This window comes from Hemiscyllium ocellatum, chromosome 26, assembly GCF_020745735.1.
Source record: "Hemiscyllium ocellatum isolate sHemOce1 chromosome 26, sHemOce1.pat.X.cur, whole genome shotgun sequence".
In the NCBI taxonomy this organism is placed as follows: domain Eukaryota; kingdom Metazoa; phylum Chordata; class Chondrichthyes; order Orectolobiformes; family Hemiscylliidae; genus Hemiscyllium; species Hemiscyllium ocellatum.
In genome coordinates, this window is record NC_083426.1 from 12,467,262 (window position 1) to 12,486,221 (window position 18,960).

Sequence of the window (18,960 nt, forward strand, 5' to 3'; positions counted from 1 at the left end):
AAACTGGGATGGGGCAAACAGAAAATTGGCATTTCCTGTTACGAATGTCCAATAACGTAAATAACAACATTGTAAATGTTACGACCTGGAATGTTAAACCCTTTGCTAATTAAAACTAAAGTTAAAACAGTCAGAAAATCTCACCTTCAGCTCACCAATAAGGAAACAAACATAATGACATTGCATGAAATCAGTGACCATTGACATTCTGTTAAATTATCACCGAAAATTGAAACCTATTGCAAGCCTATGCTAAGTCAATTATCTCACTGGAATCAATGCTAATGGAAACATTGACAATGAAATTGTTCTACCTTTTACTGACAGACTTGGGTCCTGAAGGTATTCCTGTTTCTGTTGGTGAAGTTGTTGATGATATTGTCGTTGATGTTGATGATGATATTGTTGAGGATTTGTCACAAGTATATTCACTTCCTGTTGAGACATAAGGTAATATTCAGCTTCATCTGAGTCTCAGTGACAGACAACCAAGAGAGCTCTCCTCACCAATGGAACCTCAGGACTTGACAAAATCATGGATTTTGTTGAATTCATTTGTCTCTAACCCCCCCTGTCTGGAGAGATGTGGTAGTGACCGAGTTTGCCTAAAACTTGTATTTTGTTCCTCACCCGGACACTGATGCTCCTGTATTTTATTAAAGCATTTGAAAGCCTGAGGTTGGTGAGACTATATTCCCCTTTCTCATCCTTGTCAAACATAAAAGAAAGTTCCAGCCACTGAGCTAGTCACTGCTCCTGCTGGACAATGTATTCCTGGGGGATCCAGCAGCCCCTGCTCTGCCCAGTAATATCCTGTGATTGCTGGGTGAGCTTCCACTGGGACTTTTGCCTCCACTATTGTATTTAGACCCAATGATGTCATCTTTACGTTAGCTCCTGTTACATGAGAACAAGGCGTGGATTTTGTCGGACTGACAAATCAACAGATATTTACACCAGCATCTGGCAAAACATATCTCACAGCCAGAGACACTTCAGAATCTGGGCTGAAACTAAGGTATTCAATTACAAACAGTGACACCCGTCCATCAGCATATCATGCCTGATGTGACCCTGACTAAGATGGAGTCTACAACATTATCCCCTCAGGCCACATGCTATGATATAGTGATGACTTTATCTATTAAAGGTGTAACACACACAAGCTGTGAGATGTAACACAAAGCTGGAGTGAAGCACGCATGCATTTTCTGAAGATTTATTACAATCTTGTCCATTCTCATAAATAAGTTAACACCTTGTTCAAAATTGTTCAAATATTATAGAGACATAATGTGAAGAGGTGCAGTTATTTGTAAGTATGAAAGAAACTTAACCTATGAGCAGTTTGAATAAACATTGAATGAATGTGTCAGCCTCAGTGCTTGTAGGAAACTTACCGATGCTGTTGATTTATATCATGGAACTACAGCCCCTCCCTGCTACACTGGGAACTGAGACATGAACCATTTCACTGGGTTTTGTTCCCTGAGTATTTGAGGCTGTGCAGTAATATTGATGATGTTGCTGTGTGAAGGATTGACAATGTAGATCCAGTTTATTGGTGTCAGAGATCATTGAATCTTGAGATGAGGTCTTCTCAGACCATGTGTAATGAATGGGGAGGGATCCCTGGGCAGACTCACAGGAGACTGTCACTGAACCCCCAGAAATGAGACATTTGATTGGGATTAAAATTGAAGTCTAGAAACAGAGATGGCTTCGTTGGGAAATAAACATTTGTGACAAAACTGATGATAATTGAAAAACCAACAACGCCCAACACCTTGCCCTTCACTATCCCATTCAGTGTCATAGACACATATGGCACAAAAATAGACCCATCAGTTTAATACATCCGTGCTGAAAAGGTTTCTCAAATAAACCAGTCCCACTTGCTTGCATTTGGCACATTTCCCTCCAAATCTTTCTTATTTATGTATTGATCCAAATGTCTTTTTGATGTTGCAACTGCCCCTTCATCTCCCATGTTCTCTGGCATTTCATTCCACATATAAAACACCTTCTGCATGAAAATATTGTGCTTTAGATTCCTTTCAGATCTGTCTCCTCTCACTGTGAAAACATGACCCCTCACTTTGAACTTTCCCAGCCTCATAAAAGAAACCTTTGCTAAACACCTTATCACCTACCCCTTATGATTTTATAAACCTTGATAAAGTCATCTCCCAACCTCCTCCGCTCCAGGGGAAAAAGTCTCAACCTATCCCTATCACACAAACCCTCCAGTCACAGCAACATCTTAGTAGATCTGTTCTGAAACCTCTTCAATTTAATAATAATCTTCCTGAAGCACGGTGACTCGAACTGTACACATGAAACCAAAAGTGGTCTCAGCATCATTCTGTATAAGCTAAACGCAATATTCCAACTCCTACACTCAATGGTCTGAGCAATGAGAGTAAGCATGTTAAATACCTTCTCAACCACCCTCTCTACCTGTGATGCAAATATCAAAGATCCCCAGGGTCACTCTGTTTGACAACACGACCCCAGGCCGTACTTTTAATTGTGTAACTCCCGTCCTGTTTTGTTTTACCAAAAGGCTATACCCCACATTGAACAAAATAAACTCCATCTGCCAATCCTCAGCGCATTGACCCAATTGATCAAGATCCCTTTGTAATCATAGATGACTTTTGTCACTGTCAACAACAATACCACTTACGAACCATGCCATCTAAATTGTCGTTCATATTGTTTATATAATTAACACTGATCCCTGCAGAACACCACTGGTCACAGGCCTCCAATCCAAAAAAATGACCCTCCACCACTCTCTGTCTCCTGCCATCAAGCTAATTTTGTATTCAATTCGCAAGCTCACCCTGAATCCCATGTGATCTAACTTATAAATCCCTCCTGAATGTGGAAACTTGTAACTAAAGTCCATGGAGATAACAATTACTGTTCCCCCTCATCAATCTATTTGCTTACATCCTGAAAAAAATGGAACCAAGTTTGTAATGCACGACTTCCCACACACTATCCTGAATTAGTTCTTGCCTCGCCAAATATATGTCAATCTAATCTTTAAACTCCCCCACCAACAACAATCCAAAGATGTGCAGGCTAGGTGAATTAGACATGATAAATTGCCCCATTGTTTTCAGGGATGTACAGGTTAGGTGCGTTAGACAGGGGAAATGTTCCTGTGTAGGATGCTCGTTGGAGAGTTGGTGTGGCTTCGTTGGGCCGAATGGCCTGTTTCACACTGTACGGAATTTGTCGTTCTATGATTCTCACTTACCCGCCACTGATATCAGACTCACAGATATGTAATTCCCAGGCTTCTCCACACAGCCTTTCCTACATAAAGGGATAACGTTAGCCACCCTTACATCCTCCAGCACCTCACCGGTGACTGTGGATGAGACAAATAGAGACGCTAGGGGGACCCACAATTTCTTCCCTAATTTCCACACTGTCCTGGAATACACCTGATCAGGTCCTGGAGATTTCACTTTTAAGATTTTCAGGACTTCCTCTTTCTGTAATGTGGACCGTTTTCATGACATCAATGTTCATTTCCCTGAATTCCCTAACCTCCATGTCTTTCTCAACAGTAAAATATTTGAAATATTTGTTGAGTATCTCTCCCATCTTCTGTGGTTGCACACAATGATGATCCCAGTTACTTTTATCCCTGAATCTGAGAGTTGGTGTGTTCCATTGGGGTTTGTTAAAGGGTTTGGGCTGGTAACTACACCCAGATATCCCACTTGTTTAAAACCAACGGGTTTCACATGGAGCTGTCACTTGCCGACATAGACAGTGGTCACTTCCACCCTCTTGAGATGGTTTTCTGATCTTGCAGGAATAATGGCAAACCTCATCTATAGACACATAACCCACCAAAGATTTTTCATCAACTGAACCATAAGGATCCATGAGGTAGACTGATGAGGTTCCCCATCTCCAAGGGGTACACAGGCAATACGGCTTGGGTGTGTTTTATGTGAATTATTTCTGCAACAAATAAACTGTTAATTCTCGATCTTTTGGTCTTTAATGGCCAGATTTTGTTGCCCATTCCTAATTACCCCTGACTGAGTGACTTTCTAAACCATTTGAAGAGGGCAGTTGAAGAACAAACCACATTGCTGGAGTCCCATGTGGAGCAGACCTGGAAAAGGCTAGAGATTTCCGTCCCTCAAGAACATCAATGAAACAGATGGGTTTTGGGACATTTCAGGATCTGAGGAGATGGAAACAAACAATTGGAATGCAACAATATCTCAAACTTAAATTGCAGCAGCCAAATAGCATTGAAATAATTCTCTCAAAAATCTGATTGTTTTTAGTAACATTGATGGAGGAATGAATGCTTGCTCAGACACTAGGAGACCTCCATTCTGTAAATAGTTTACGAAGGGTGCCATTCCTAAAGGGAGAACAGTTTCTCAGTTTCTCACCTCATCGACACTGTCTCACCTGCCACAGCACAGCATTACTTCTCTCTGCTGGGCAGTGGGATCCAGCTGAATTTTAACCCAGAAGGGGAACTGGAACCCCCAACATGCTGGCATCAAAAGTGAGAGTGCAGCCACATGAGCTGCTGCTGATAGTTCCAAATTCAGTTCCCGTGTGTCACTTCAACTTGATGCTGACTTGCTTCTTCTCTGACAGCTCAAACAGATCAGATCAGGAAATGGCTGCAGGCAATATTTACATATACAGAGGACCCTTGATAATCCAAATGACTCGGGAAGGGAATGTTTTGTCTGGATAATTGAATGTTTGGATAATACAGTTCACCAAAGCATCAGGCCCTTGAGAACCTGTTTGGATAACCCGAAATTAGTATCATCGATGTTCAGATAATCGAGGTTCCTCTGTATTTCATTTGTGCAACTAATCTTCAATCTGTCCCCAATATTTGTCCTAAATCTGCACACAACAGTCACTGACTAAATTTAATAATTCCTTCTGTTAGAAAAATGCAAATTGTCTGTCAATCAAATACTATTTTAATTTGCTGGGATCATTGGAGATGTTGCAATGTCTCTCTATGCTGTGGGTAAGATTTTATGGACTTGCTCATTTTCCAAGTATAGGGCAAGCCATTGGCTTTGTTCAGAACTGACAATGAAAACAAATGGAGTGCATTTTATCAATTATAGTTTCCCAGAGTGAGATAATAAACAAACATTGTTTGCATCACACTTACCGATGCTGTTGATCTGTATCCTATAACTGCAGTTCTTCTCTCTTACATTGTTGACTGACACATGAACAATTTCACTGGATTTTGTTCCCTGAGTATTTGAGGCTGTGCAGTAATATTGATGATGTTGCTGTGTGAAGGATTGACAATGTAGATCCAGTTTATTGGAGTCAGAGATCATTGAATCTTGAGATGGGGTCTTCTCAGACCATGTGTAGTGAATGGGGAGGGATCCCCGGGCAGACTCACAGGAGACTGTCACTGAACCCCCAGAACATGAGACATTTGTTTGGGATAAATATTGAAGCCCAGGAACAGAGACGGCTTCTGTGGGAAAGAAACAATTATTCTATGAGAAAATTCAAATATTCCCAAACACTTTGTCACTTTTCTTCCTGGATAAAATACTGATCAGACATATCAGCAGAGAGTAATTTAAAACAAAGTGAGTCACGTACCGTTATAAATGTGCAGCTTTACATTAAACATCGGGTCATAGCCAAACATCTCAATCCCACAGCTGTACCATCCTGCATCTCCCGGTTGAAGATTCTTCATTGCAACAAGAAATATTCCTTGTGTTTTGTTGTCAGTGATCGATATTCTCCCATTTGGCCAATGTGTCGTTGCTATAACATTACACTGACGACTCCATCCGCGACACCAATATTTGATGTGTGACTGGTACATCCGTACTTCGTATTGACAAGATATTGTGATCGCTCTTCCCAAAATTCCCGTTACATTTTTCTCTGCCCATAAAGCACCTGAAACTGAGGAGACTATATTTCAGAAACTTAACTGGAAAGAACTGCTTATTACAAACAGATACATTTTAATCAGCTGCATTCCATCCAATACGTGATGAAGGTAATCATTAATATAAACCCTATCCGAGTCTCAGGCTGTTCCATATTCCCAGGGAATGATTGAAACAGTCGGGATATTTTCTTACCCCACTGGTCGAGCTTTGGGACAATCTTGAAATTGGGCTTGTGCTGCCCGCTGTGGGCTCTAACTCCACTGTGTGTGACATCATCAAAATGTTGTCCCCCTGGAGAGCAGCCTGAGTGACAGGCCTGGATTGGAGTCGGCTGGGGATCAGTGTGAAGGAGGGTACAAGTGCTGAAGGGTCCTTACTCCGACCGGAGAAGGATGGTTTCATCCAGGGAGGAGGGGTGTGTGTGTGGACTCATGGTGGGCTCAGGGGCTGCATTTTCAGGGCTCAAGGGGCCGAGCCAACAGGTGACCCAGGAAGATGATGAGAGACCTCAAGTGGGAAAGGAAGAGAATTAAAGTTCAGCAAGGAATGGTTCACGGTGGGAGAGAGATCAATGTGCAGCACCTTGAGGGCAGTAAAGGCAGAATTATTTATAATCACATATTGTTGTCATTGTATGGATAATAAAATAACAGAAGTAATTTACTGATTGTGCCAGAGAGATGGTTCATGAGAAAATGTTGAAATTGCTGCCACATTATGTCCTGGTGTTGAAGAGGAGAAGCCTGTTGATGACAGCGTAGACTTTACTTCAATAAATGCCAGACCAACAGTTTTGTTGGGAGAACTGCCCTTTGTGTGACGAACAATTCTTGAGTAAAATAACAAAGGATTTTAAATGTAAGTGAAGAGGTGGAGATCTGAGATGAAAGGGAGGGAGATACGTGAATGATTAAAAATGATGCTGGTTTGGAGACAGAGACCTTATTGGAAAAAGGAAGCCTTGAAAGAGAGAGAATTGTGAAAGCAGAGAGATGCACGTTTCAGATTTCTGTCCATGAAGTATTCTGCATGAAGTTGGTGGGCTGGAGCCACAAAACATTTCAGGGAATTTTCATGTAACAGAATTCACAGAGCTGTAGCCGAGGGGAAAGTGACACTGAGAACTTTATTCTTGAGTTTTTCAAACATTTCTTTATCATTAATGGAGCGATTGCAATGATGAGCATTAACTTGATTGTACTGTGTAAATCAATGGAATTGAAAGAGAGCAAACAACTTGATTCAATTAGACTGAAAGGAAAAAGGCTTTTCTAAGTGAAGAGAAATATAAACCAACCATCTCCTTTTGTGACTGAGCCTCACAGAGCAATATTTAATGAATCGATCTTCAAAAATAAAAGAAATAAAAGCAAACTCAAGATGTTTTGTTTGAGGGCTTATTACTCATACACTTTTCAGTGTGTATTGAAAATTGAAAATTTCAGTCAAATCAAAATAATTCTGCCCTTTTTCTCACTGAAAAAAACTGTTATGGTACCCTTTTAATTTAATTCATAATTCATTATGCTGCTCTAAATTATTTGGGAACTCTGCAGCATGGGATTATAAAGTGTTTAGTAGAATTACTACATTTTGTGATGTTGTTCATGTACTTTTATGTTTGTTCATTTAAGATTCAATGGCGTCCATATTTAGAGACACATGGAGCAGACAAAGTCCTTGCTGTGTCTGTTTTCTGCAGCTTGTCACCAGCCTGAAGCCAGTTGCTGTGATGTGAGGGGTGTCACTCTGCATTGGATAACCATGAGGTGCCGTTGTTGGACTGGGGTAGACAAATCACACAACACCAGTTTATAGTTCAACAGGTTTATTTGGAAGCATTAACTTTCGGAGAACTTTCAAATGGTTGTGTTCACCTGATGAAGGAGCAGTGCTCTGAAAGCGAGTGCTTCCAAATAAACCTGCTTGACTAAAACTTTGTTTTGCGTGATTTTTAAGTGCGCATTGGAAAAGACTGATGTGGAATCTCACCCAGTCCTGCTCTCTGTATGTTGGAAGGATTTGTAGGTTGAAAATGAACCTGTTTGGCTTTGTGAGAAGACACATTCCTTTGAAAAGTGTACTTTTGTAAGAATTGAACTCTCAGCATTTGTCATGGCAATAACGATGTTACCCATTGTGTCACAAGCTCTCCCTTTTCCAATTATGTATCTTCAAATATTAAAACATTTCTACTTTGTAACACAGTGGATTTCAACAAATGTGGATTATCTGAATATACAACTCAGATGGTCACTCACCGGGAATGGAACAAATGAGGAGAATCAAAGTCCACATGGTTTTGTTCACAAAGATCAGTTCAGTTCTTGATGTCAGTCTCTCAGCTCTTGTTTCTCACATTGAGATACTGTGTAAGGCAATGTCTACAAGAAGTTAAATGAGGAAGAGGAAACAGGAAGCCAGCTTCTGAAACCACAGTGACCCAGTGAAATTTAATCGTGAAGAGATTTTTCTCCTTGGTTATGTTTAACAGAACTAAAGAATTTTCATTGAATGAACAGAAAATTCTGAAATCAAGGCAGTTAACGCATCAGGTGCTCAGGATAATGTTGACCCAAGCTCATTATTTATACTGAAATCTCATTTGAATGACAACTGTCTCATTCTCCCATGTTAGGAAATTTCAACCTGCAGTTTTAGACAGACGTAGAATTAGATTGCGAAAATTAAGCCTTCAGCTAAAAATAGAACTCTTTTGAATATTTTGTCTGCAGAATATGCCTCCGATCGTCAGTGCTGAATAATTATTGTGTCAGGATCTGAACTCCTAGGTGGGCAGGAGAAGGACATCCTCTGCTCCATTTCCACAAGATTCAAGTAAAAGGTCCTGGGGCCGATTTCAGGAAGAGAATTAAACTCAACCGACAGAGAGAAAATTCAGGGGGAAGTGAACTGTGATTGAGTAACTGGGAGTGAGCTTCAGTTCCAAGGTGAGGGTCCCTCTGGTGAACTGACTGACATGGGGCTTTGTATTCACCAGGACATGGTTGATGATGAGTGAGTCTGGTGAACCATGCTGGGTTTCACCTTTGAGAAGATCAAAGGGACTGACACCTTTCACCAACCGTGCTCATCCCCAGCCACAATGCTGAAGGCAGTGCCCCCACCTTAACCCTTAATATGGAAGGAGAGTCACTGGGTTCATTACCCAGAGACTGAACCAACGAGGACCATCGCAATGCTCTGTCTGGGAAACAGAAACAACACGTTGGGTAAACTCCTAAAGAACACTTGTAAACATTTGGGGGTTAATACCCCAATGGGGATTAAACCCCTCTGCTGTCAGGTCACCAGTGTCTGAGTGTCAGAAACAGAGAGCAGAGATCCCTCAGCCCCTGAATGACATGGACATTGTAGAATCAGTTGGAAAAATAGGACCAGATTGAAAAATCTGGCAGCAGTTATTAACCAAGTGAAGAATATTTGGTCTAATTGTCAGGCATCCTGTAAAGTGACTTGCTCGGTGTCAAAGCCATATCCTGGTAGACGGTCACTCAGCAGTTTTTAAAAGACCGTTCTTCTGAGACAAACAATTGCAGGACCTGGAGCTGCCACAAAGCCCCTCCCTCATTCGGATGGATGTCCTATTTGCTCTGGAATGGTGCAGTGATCCACCCACAACATGGACATGAGCCTGTCCCAGGAGGTTTCCTTCCCAGAGATTGTGATCAATGGGCTGGATCTGAAAACTCTCGTACAGCCTTGAATGACCCAGAGTGTGCCACCCACAATATCCTATTGATTAACACTGATGTGGGTTCTAAGAAAACTGTCCCCACCCTGCCTTTCCAGAAAGCCTCTCCACTGACCATTTCTGTCAGAAATAAATCACCATTGCACATTATAGTCAATGTCGTCACAGACTTACAATTCAGTGTGTGAAGGTGGCAGCTGAGAATTGCTGTCTTCCACTGATAGCATGGAAGACCCCAAACCCAAGTGGCCATTTAAAATGTGCTTGACTGATTACATTCGCCTCATTAATGAGACACCGAAGGTGAACAATGTTGTAGTCAATGATTGCTAAAGGCCATCACTTGTAATGTTTATTTTGGGACATTGAGTGACCTGTTGTTGTAGTTGATGCCAGTGGTAGGACTGAATCAGTGGATGCACGGTGGATGAAATTTCCCTGACTAGGTTTCAAATTCATAGACTTTTACATTCGCCCCCTCCCCCTTCGCCTCCCCATCCCAAAATCTGAATAACTGACTTCACATGCACTCTGTAAGCTGGTGTCAATCATTTTACACAGTTATTGTGCTGCAACTGGGTCAAGATTGGTGAAGTGTCAACTGAATGTTTTTGTGCCAAAAACAGAAATTGCTGGAGAAACACCGCGGGTCTGACTGTGTCTGTGGAGAGAAAGCAGAGTTGCTGTTTTGGGTCCGTTGATCATTCTTCAGAACTATTAGTAGCTTCGATAAGGTGCTCCATATCCTGCAGACACTGGGAGTGGGGTGTTTCTGTGAATTAACAGCAGACTCTACCTGTGATGTAGAATGATCCTTCTTTCTCTCTTTATTGTTGCTGTCCCTGTGGATCCAGTGATCTTTTGTCACCTCACCATTTCTGTTCATTTCCTCTCTCTATTGCCATTATGTCCCTAATTTCCTATCAGACCCATGTCTTTGAGAATTACAAAGCCCTTATTCGCCCCAATCCTCCCCTGAATTTCCTCTTTAGATCAGACAAGACTCAGGTTTCGTTGTTTAAAAATATTTATTAATGTCTGTGTGGGAGCTGTACATTCCATCAAATGTTGAATAAATCAATTTGTTTGAATAACAACAATTGTATTTTATTATTTTAACAGATAACAAGGTTCCATCCAATCAAACTATTACACACTAACTCACTTGTCTCTCTACCCAACAGCATTTACATTGTCTTCATTCCAGATTAGGACACATGACTATGTTATCCAATAAGGTTTGAACGATGGCATGGACAGGGTGAACAGCCAAGGTGTTTTTCCTCAATGGGGGTGTCCAGAACTAGAGGGCACAGTTTGAAAGTGAGAGGGAAATTATTTCAAAATGACCTGAGGAGTAACTTTTTCACGCAAAGGGTGGACATGTGTGTGAAACGATCTGATAGACGAAATGGTGGAGGCTGGTACAATGACAGCATTTAACAGCATGAGGCCACCATGGAGAGAGATGAGGCAGGAACAGAGTAGGCCATTCAGCCCCTCGAGGGTCCCTCAGCATTCACCTGGATCAGGGCAGATCTTCCACCTGAATACCATTTTACTTGCACTACTGCCATGTCCCTCCATATCTTTATTACCCAGAACATTATTAATCTCTGTTTCGAATATACTCAAGGCTGGACCCTCCCAAGCTCTCTGGGGCAGAGAATTCCAACAAACCATCACCCTCTGAGTGAAGAAATTCCTGCTCATCTCAGTCCCAAATGGTCAACCCATTCTTCTCAAACTGTGTCTCCTGCTTCGAAGCCCCTCCACCCAGGGCCACCTCATTGATGGGGAACTTAGAGTGCTCAAAATCATTCTTGTAAAGGCCATGATGCTCACCTAATGTTTTCGTGTAAACATTGTGACTGAAACAGAACAAATCACCAGGAGAGTGAAGAGTACCCAGCGTATCACATCCCAGGCAACGTAACTGTGTAAAACAGAAGAAACACTAAATCATTTGAAGGAAACAAGATTGTTTGATGTTTTAAACATTTATCTCCTGTTCACACTGCAGTATATTGTAGCAAAATAAAGCAGCACAGCTAAAATTAATTTACAATTTAATTTTTGATTGACTTGAACAATATATAAAGGCCAAATGTAACAAGTTTCAGTTCCATGTCCTGTCATGCTCAGCATCTTGTTGTCAATGAGGATTATTAGATGTGGATGGATATTTACAGGAGCACTGCAGTCTGGTGCAATATTCCAGTGGGTGAGAAGTCTCTTCAGTGAGTGAGGAACTCAGAATAGCATCATCCCACACTGCTCCTGCACCTTCTAAAAGGCAAGGCTTAACCAGCTGGAACCAGACAGCCTCCCACCCTCTCAGTTTGGGAATGATGTTTAACATGAGAGAATGGAGGAGGAGAAGGTGGTAGAGAATGCAATGTCCCTGGCAGTGATACTCCAGACGCCCAGACTCAACAAAATCTGTCACTTCTTTGACATATACAACACCATGAGCTTAGGTGAATAATGAAGCATTTAAACTGGATGGGGCAAACAGAAAATTGGCATCTCCTGTTATGAATGTCCAATAACGTAAATAACAACATTGTAAATGTTACGACCTGGAATGTTAAACCCTTTGCTAATTAAAACTAAAGTTAAAACAGTCAGAAAATCTCACCTTCAGCTCACCAATAAGGAAACAAACATAATGACATTGCATGAAATCAGTGACCATTGACATTCTGATAAGTTATCACCTAAAATTGAAACTTATTGCAAGTCTGCATTGAACCTCTGAAGAGTAACCGACCTGGATCCTCTCCCCTACATTTACCCCGACTCTGGGCAATTTATCATTGACTTGTGGAAGGAAACCTGAGCACCCAGAGGAAACCCAAGCAGATATGGTGGGAATGTGCAAACGCCACACAAACAGTCACCTGAGGTGAGAATCAAACCCAGATCCCTGGTGCTATGAGGCAGCAGTGCTAACCACTGAGCCACTGCACCGCCCCTGTTAACCTGTTACACTGCAGTATATTGTAGCAAAGTAAAAGCAGCAAAGCTAACACAGTTTCGTGGGAAAATTAAATTACCATGTATTTTATTACTAACCTGAACAACAGATAAGGTTCAAATGAAAGAATCCTCTGTAGTACGTCTTGTAAATATATTTATACCCGATGAGGCAGTCTTTATGTTAGCTCCTGTCAGGTGTAGACAAAGCGTGGCTAGTTCTGACAAATCAGCAGTTGGACAGAACAGTTTCTGGTCTGAATGTGCCTTACAGCCACAGAAAGGAGCAATAGATAAAGCTTAAATGAAACAAGTTGCAGTAACATGTCCTGGAATGGTCAGCCCAATGTTATACGTGATGAGGTAACGTGATGAGGTGCAGTTGTTCGTAGTTAGACAAGAAACTTAACCAATGAGCAGTTTGAATAGACATTAAATGAATGCTTCAGCCTCAGTGTTTGTATAAAATTTACCGATGCTGCTGATTTATATCATGGAACTACAGCCCCTCTCTGCTACCCTGGTAACTGACACATGAACAATTTCACTGGAGTTTGATCCCTGAGTCTTTGAGGCTGTGCATTAATGTTGATGATGTCGCTGTGTGAAGGATTAGGTCAAAAACCACACAACACCAGGTTGTGGTCCAACAAGTTTATTTGTAAACATGAGCTTTCAGAACACTGCCCCTCCATCAGGCTGGAGTGAGACTGGTTTTATTTCCAAAGTAGGAGTTTATAAAATGTCACATTGTCTGACTATCTACAGATTGTGTGGTATTTAAACAATAAATCTGTGGGGTGAATTTGCACTTGCAGATTTGTGTTTGCAGATACATTCTATTTTCTTTAGAAAGCACAAATTTAGAAATTTGTAGACAGTCAGTCAATGTATCATTTTATAAACTTTTACTTTGGGGAAAAAAATCTGTCTGACTCCAACTGAGCACACCAAACAAAACCTCACACCCAAAATACACTGTCTGACCAGAGGTGTCACCTCCTTTATATTGAGAATACCTTAAGTTACCTCAGGACAGCCACTGGAAAGAAATTCTTGGATTTATATATTAATCAATCGAAACCTGCACTTCCATTCTAAATGATTGAAGATTTAACAGCCAACTTACATGTGTTCAATTCATTTACATGTGTTGTATGATCCTTTGATTATTTCCTTATAAATGCTGTGTCGGAAATCTTTCTGTCTAATATCCCCAGATGAAGGAGCGACACTCCAAAAGCTAGTGTTTCCAAATAAACCTGTTGGACTCTAACCTGGTGTTGTGTGATTGTTGACCTTATCCAACCCAGTCCAACACCGGCACCTCCACATGGTGTTTGAAGGATTGATGATGTAGATCCAGTTTATTGGAGTCAGAGATCTTGAGATGGGGTCTTCTTGAGAAGGTAGTGAATGGGGACGGCTCCCTGGGCAGACTCACAGGAGATTGGCACTGTGCCCACTGAACGTGAGACATTTGGGTGTCATCAAAATTGAAGTCCAGGAACGGAGATGGCTTCTTTGGGAAAGAAACAATTATGACAAAACAGACTATAATTGAAAAGCCAAAAAAGCCACACCACTTTGCCCTTCATTATCCCAACCAGTGTCATAGATTCATATGGCACAGAAATAGACCCTTCTGTTCAATATGTCCAGGCCGAACAGGTTTCTCACATAAACTGGTTCTACTTGCCTGCATTTGTCCCACGTCCCTCCAAACTTTTCCTGTTCACTTACCAATCCAAATCTCTTTTAAATGTTGGAACTATACCTTCATCTACCATGTCCTCTGGCATTTTATTCTACATATGGACCACCCACTACATGAAAACATTGCCCCTCAGGGCTCTTTTACATCTTTCTCATCTCACATTAAAATATGCCCCTTACTTTGTACTCCCCTACGCTACGGAAATAAAAATCCTTTCCTATTCATCTGACTGATACCCCTCACAATTTTATAAACTTCAGCAAGGTCTCCCCATAACCTATCCTTATAACTCAAACCCTCCGGATTTAGCAATATCTTGATAAATCTTTTCTGAACCCTCTCCAGTTAAATAATAACTTTCCTCTTGCAGGGTGACCAGAACTGGACACAGTGCTCCAAAAGTGGCCTCAGAAACATCCTGTTCCAACTCTGATACTCAGAGATCTGAGTAATTTAGACAAGCGTGCTAAACACCTTCTTAACCTGAAAGCTGAGGTCTCTCTGTTGAAAAGCACTACCCAGGGCCCGACCATTAATTGTAAAGTCCTCCCCTTGTTTGTTTTACCAAAATGCAATACCTCACATTCATCCAAATTAACCTCCATCTGCCATTCATCAGCCCATCGACCCTATTGATCAAAATACCTTGATAATCTTAGATAATCTTCTTCACTGTTGACTATTGACCAAATTTGGTGTCATCCAAAAATCCATTACCCATGTCTCTTGAATTCCTATCCAAATTGCTGATATAAATTGCACCAATCCCTGCAAAACACCACTAATCACAGATCTCCCATCCAAAAATACCCTTCAACACCACCCTCTGTCTCTTGCCACCAAACCAATTTTGTCTCGAGTTGGCAAGCTGACCCAGAATCCCATGTGATCTAACTTTACTGATTGGTCTACCCTGTGGAACCCTGTCCATAATGCCTGTGTAGACAATGTGTACTGCTGTGCTGTCACCATTCATTTTGGTTACTTTATTAAATATCTCAATCAGGTTTGGTCAGCACAACTTCACAAATCTCAGAGTTATTTTATTTCCTGAATCTGAGAGTTGATGTGTTCCATTTGGGTTTGTTAAAGGGTTTGGACTGGTAACTACAACTCAGATATCCCACTTGTTGAAAACCAGGGGTTTCACATGGGGCTGTCACTTGCTGATATTGGCAGTGGTCACTTCCACCCTCCTGGGGTTGGTTTTTGAACTTTCAAGAATAATATGAAACCTCATCTCCAGACACAGATCCTGCCAGCGATTTTCTATCTCCTGAACCGTAAAGATCCATGAGGTAGATCCAATGGGGTTTCCAATCTCCAAAGAATACAAACAGCATGGCTTGGGTGTGTTTTAAAGGAATCATTTCTGCAACAATTAAACTGTTAGTTTTTGATCTGTTGTTCTTTAATGGCCAGCTTTTGTTGCCCATTCCTAATTACCCCTGACTGAGTGGCTTTCTAGACCATTTGAAGAGGGCAATTAGGAACAAACCACATTGCTGGAGTCCCATGTAGAGCAGATTTCGGAGAAATTTGCCCAATAGGTTCGAGATCACAAAACACAGCTCGAAGTGAAATTGACAAACAGTTTATTACAAGCCATATCACTGGAAGAGAAATTGACTAGACTGACACAGAACTGACAGTCTGCACAGGTAGATCAGATTTCTCTTCCCAGAGCTGAGGATGAGACCAGCTTTATAATAATGTTACACAATGACACTGAGTAAGAAATGGGAAACTACGATGTATCTGGAAATGGAGTAATCTAGTTACAAGGATGCTAATTGGAAAACAGTTATCACATGAATGTCCAATTCCTTCACACAATGCAACATCCTGACAGAAACAATGGTTCCATTCCTCTTCACAGGTAGATGTTAATGTCTCTTGTGAAATGGTGAGGTGCTTCCATTTTCCTGTGCCTGGACATGTCCTTGCTGGTGCCTTTCTGTCTGACCTGCTCTTTGTGTGGCTTTGGTATTGCTGGGTTGTGAAACTGCCCTTGGGGCTTTGAAATATCTGTGGTGTTCTGTCATGTCCTTGGGAGCTTAAAGCGTATTCCCTTGTCTGTGTTGTCTGATTCAGCTTGTAAGCTGCTTGGGAATTCTGGGTATTCTGGTACAGTTTGGTCAATTTTGCTTTTGTGGGCCTATCGTGGGTTAGCAAATCTTTTTTCACAGCAGACCTGGAAATGGCAGCAGATTTCCTTCCCTAAAGGACATTGATGAATCAGATGGGTTTTGGTACTTTACAAAATCTGAGGAGATCCCAAAATACCTCCCATCCTGTGAGTCACTGAGTTGATGGAAACAAACAGTTGGAATGCAGCAATATCTAGAAGTTAATTTGCAGCAGCCAATAGCATTAACATCATTCTCTCAAAAATCTGATTGTTCCTAGTAACATTGATTGAAGAATGAATGCTTGCTCAGACACTAGGAGGACCTCTATTCTGTAAATAGTTTACAAATGGTGCCATTCCTAAAGGGGGAACAGGTTCTCAGTTTCTCATCTCATCGACACTGTCTCACCTGCCACAGCACAGCATTACTTCTCTCTGCTGGGCAGTGGGAGCCAGTTGAATTTTAACCCCGAAGGGGAACTGGAAGCCCCAACATGCTGGCATCAAAAGTGAGAGTGCAGCCGCATGAGCTGCTGCTAATAGTTCCAAATACAGTTCTCGTGTGTCACTTCGACTTGATGCTGACTTGCTTCTTCTCTTACAGCTCAAACAGATCAGATCAGGAAATGGCTGCAGGCAATATTTACAGGTATTTCATTGTATAACTGATCTCCTCTCTATCCCCAATACCTGTCCGAAATCTGGATCCGACAGTCATGGACTGAATTTGATAATTCCATTACTTAGAAAAATGCAAATCATTCGTCAATCAAATATTGTTTTAATTTGCAGAGACTATTGGAGTTTTTGAAATGTTTATGCATGCTGTAGATAGTATTTCATGCACCTCCTCATTTTCCAAGCACAGTGCAAAGAGTTGACTTTCTTCAGAACAGATGATAAGACAAATGGAGTGCATTTTATCAATTACAGTTTTCCAGAGTGAGATAATAAATAAACATTGTTTACATCACACTTACTGACGCTGTTGATCTGTATCCTATAACTGCAGTTCTTCTCTGTTACATTGTTGACTGACGCGTGAACAATTTCACTGGGTTTTGTTCCCTGACTATTTTATGCTGAGCAGTAATATTGATGATGTTGCTGTGTGAAGGATTGACAATGTAGATCCAGTTTATTGGTGTAAGAGATAATTGAATCTTGTGATGGCATCTTCTCAGACCATGTGTAGTGGATGGGGAGGGATCCCCGGGCAGATTCACAGGAGACTGTCACTGACCCCCAGAACATGAGACATTTGGTTGGGATAAATATTGAAGCCCAGGAACAGACACAGCTTCTGTGGGAAAGAAATAATTATTGAGAGATGAAAGATCAAATATCCCCAACACTTTGTCATGTTTCTTCCTGAATTAAACACTGATCAGATATATCAGGAGAGAGTTATTTAAAAAATCACTGAGACATTTACCGTCAGAGATGTGCAGCTTTACATTAAACATTGGGTCATGACCAGCAATCTCAATTCCACAGCTGTACCATCCTGCATCTCCCCGTTGAAGATTCTTCATTGTGACAAGAAATATTCCTTGTGTTTTGTTATCAGTGATTGATATTCTCCCATTTGGCCAATTTGTCGTTCCTATAACCTTACACTGACGAGTCCATCTGTGACACCAATATTTCATGCTTGGCTGGTACCACTGTGCTTCATAATGACAGGATATTGTGATCGCTCTTCCCAAAATTCCCGTTGCATTTTTTTCTGCCCATAAAGCACCTGAAACTGAGGATAAATCATGTCAAACATTTGACGAGTAGAAAATGCTGAATATACAGAGACACATTTTAATTAGCTCCATTCCATTCACCTCACGATGAAGGCAATTGGTGTGGCACGGTGGCTCAGTGGTTAGCACTGCTGCCTTGCAGCGCCAGGGACCTGGATTCGATTCCCACCTGGGGCGACTGTCTGTGTGGTGTTTGCACATTATCCCTGTGTCTGTGTGGGTTTCCTCCGTGTGCTCAGGTTTCCTCCCACAGTCCGAAGATGTGCAGGCTAGGTGAATTGGCCATGCTACATTGCCCATAGTGTTAGGTGCATTAGTCTGGGGTAGATATAGGGTAGCAGTTTGGGTCGGTTACTCTTCAGAGGGTCGGTGTGTACTTGTTGGACCGAAGGGCCTTTTCCGCACTGTAGGGAATCTTGTCCCTTAATAGAGTCTCAGGGTGTTCCAAATTCCCAGGGAATGATTGAAACAATCGGGATACTTTCTTACCCCACTGGTCGAGCTTTGGGACAAACTTGAAATTGGGTTTGTGCTGCACGCTGTGGGCTCTAACTCCACCGTGTGTGACATCATCAAAACGTTGCCCCGCGCCCCCTGGAGAGCAACCTGAGTGACAGGCCTGGATTAGAGTCAGCTGGGGATCAGGGTGAAGGAGGGTACAGGTGCTGAAGGGTCCATACTCTGACCGGAGAAGGAGGGTTTCATCCAGGGAG

At 41.7% G+C, this 18,960-nt stretch overlaps 1 protein-coding gene across 1 annotated transcript in view; it reads right to left on the reverse strand.

Moving 5' to 3' along the window:
* Positions 1-14,435, reverse strand: part of LOC132828083 (polymeric immunoglobulin receptor-like) — a 42,822-nt gene extending 28,387 nt beyond the window's left edge. Inside the window, exons 1-6 of the mRNA XM_060844996.1 lie at positions 14,389-14,435; positions 11,400-11,537; positions 8,213-8,298; positions 5,647-5,961; positions 5,192-5,515; positions 315-435 (exon numbers count right to left, since the gene is read on the reverse strand). Of these exons, the coding sequence (XP_060700979.1) occupies positions 315-435; positions 5,192-5,515; positions 5,647-5,961; positions 8,213-8,298; positions 11,400-11,537; positions 14,389-14,435 (1,031 nt within the window). The remainder of the gene's footprint in view (positions 1-314; positions 436-5,191; positions 5,516-5,646; positions 5,962-8,212; positions 8,299-11,399; positions 11,538-14,388) is intronic.
* Between the last annotated feature and the right edge of the window lie 4,525 nt (positions 14,436-18,960).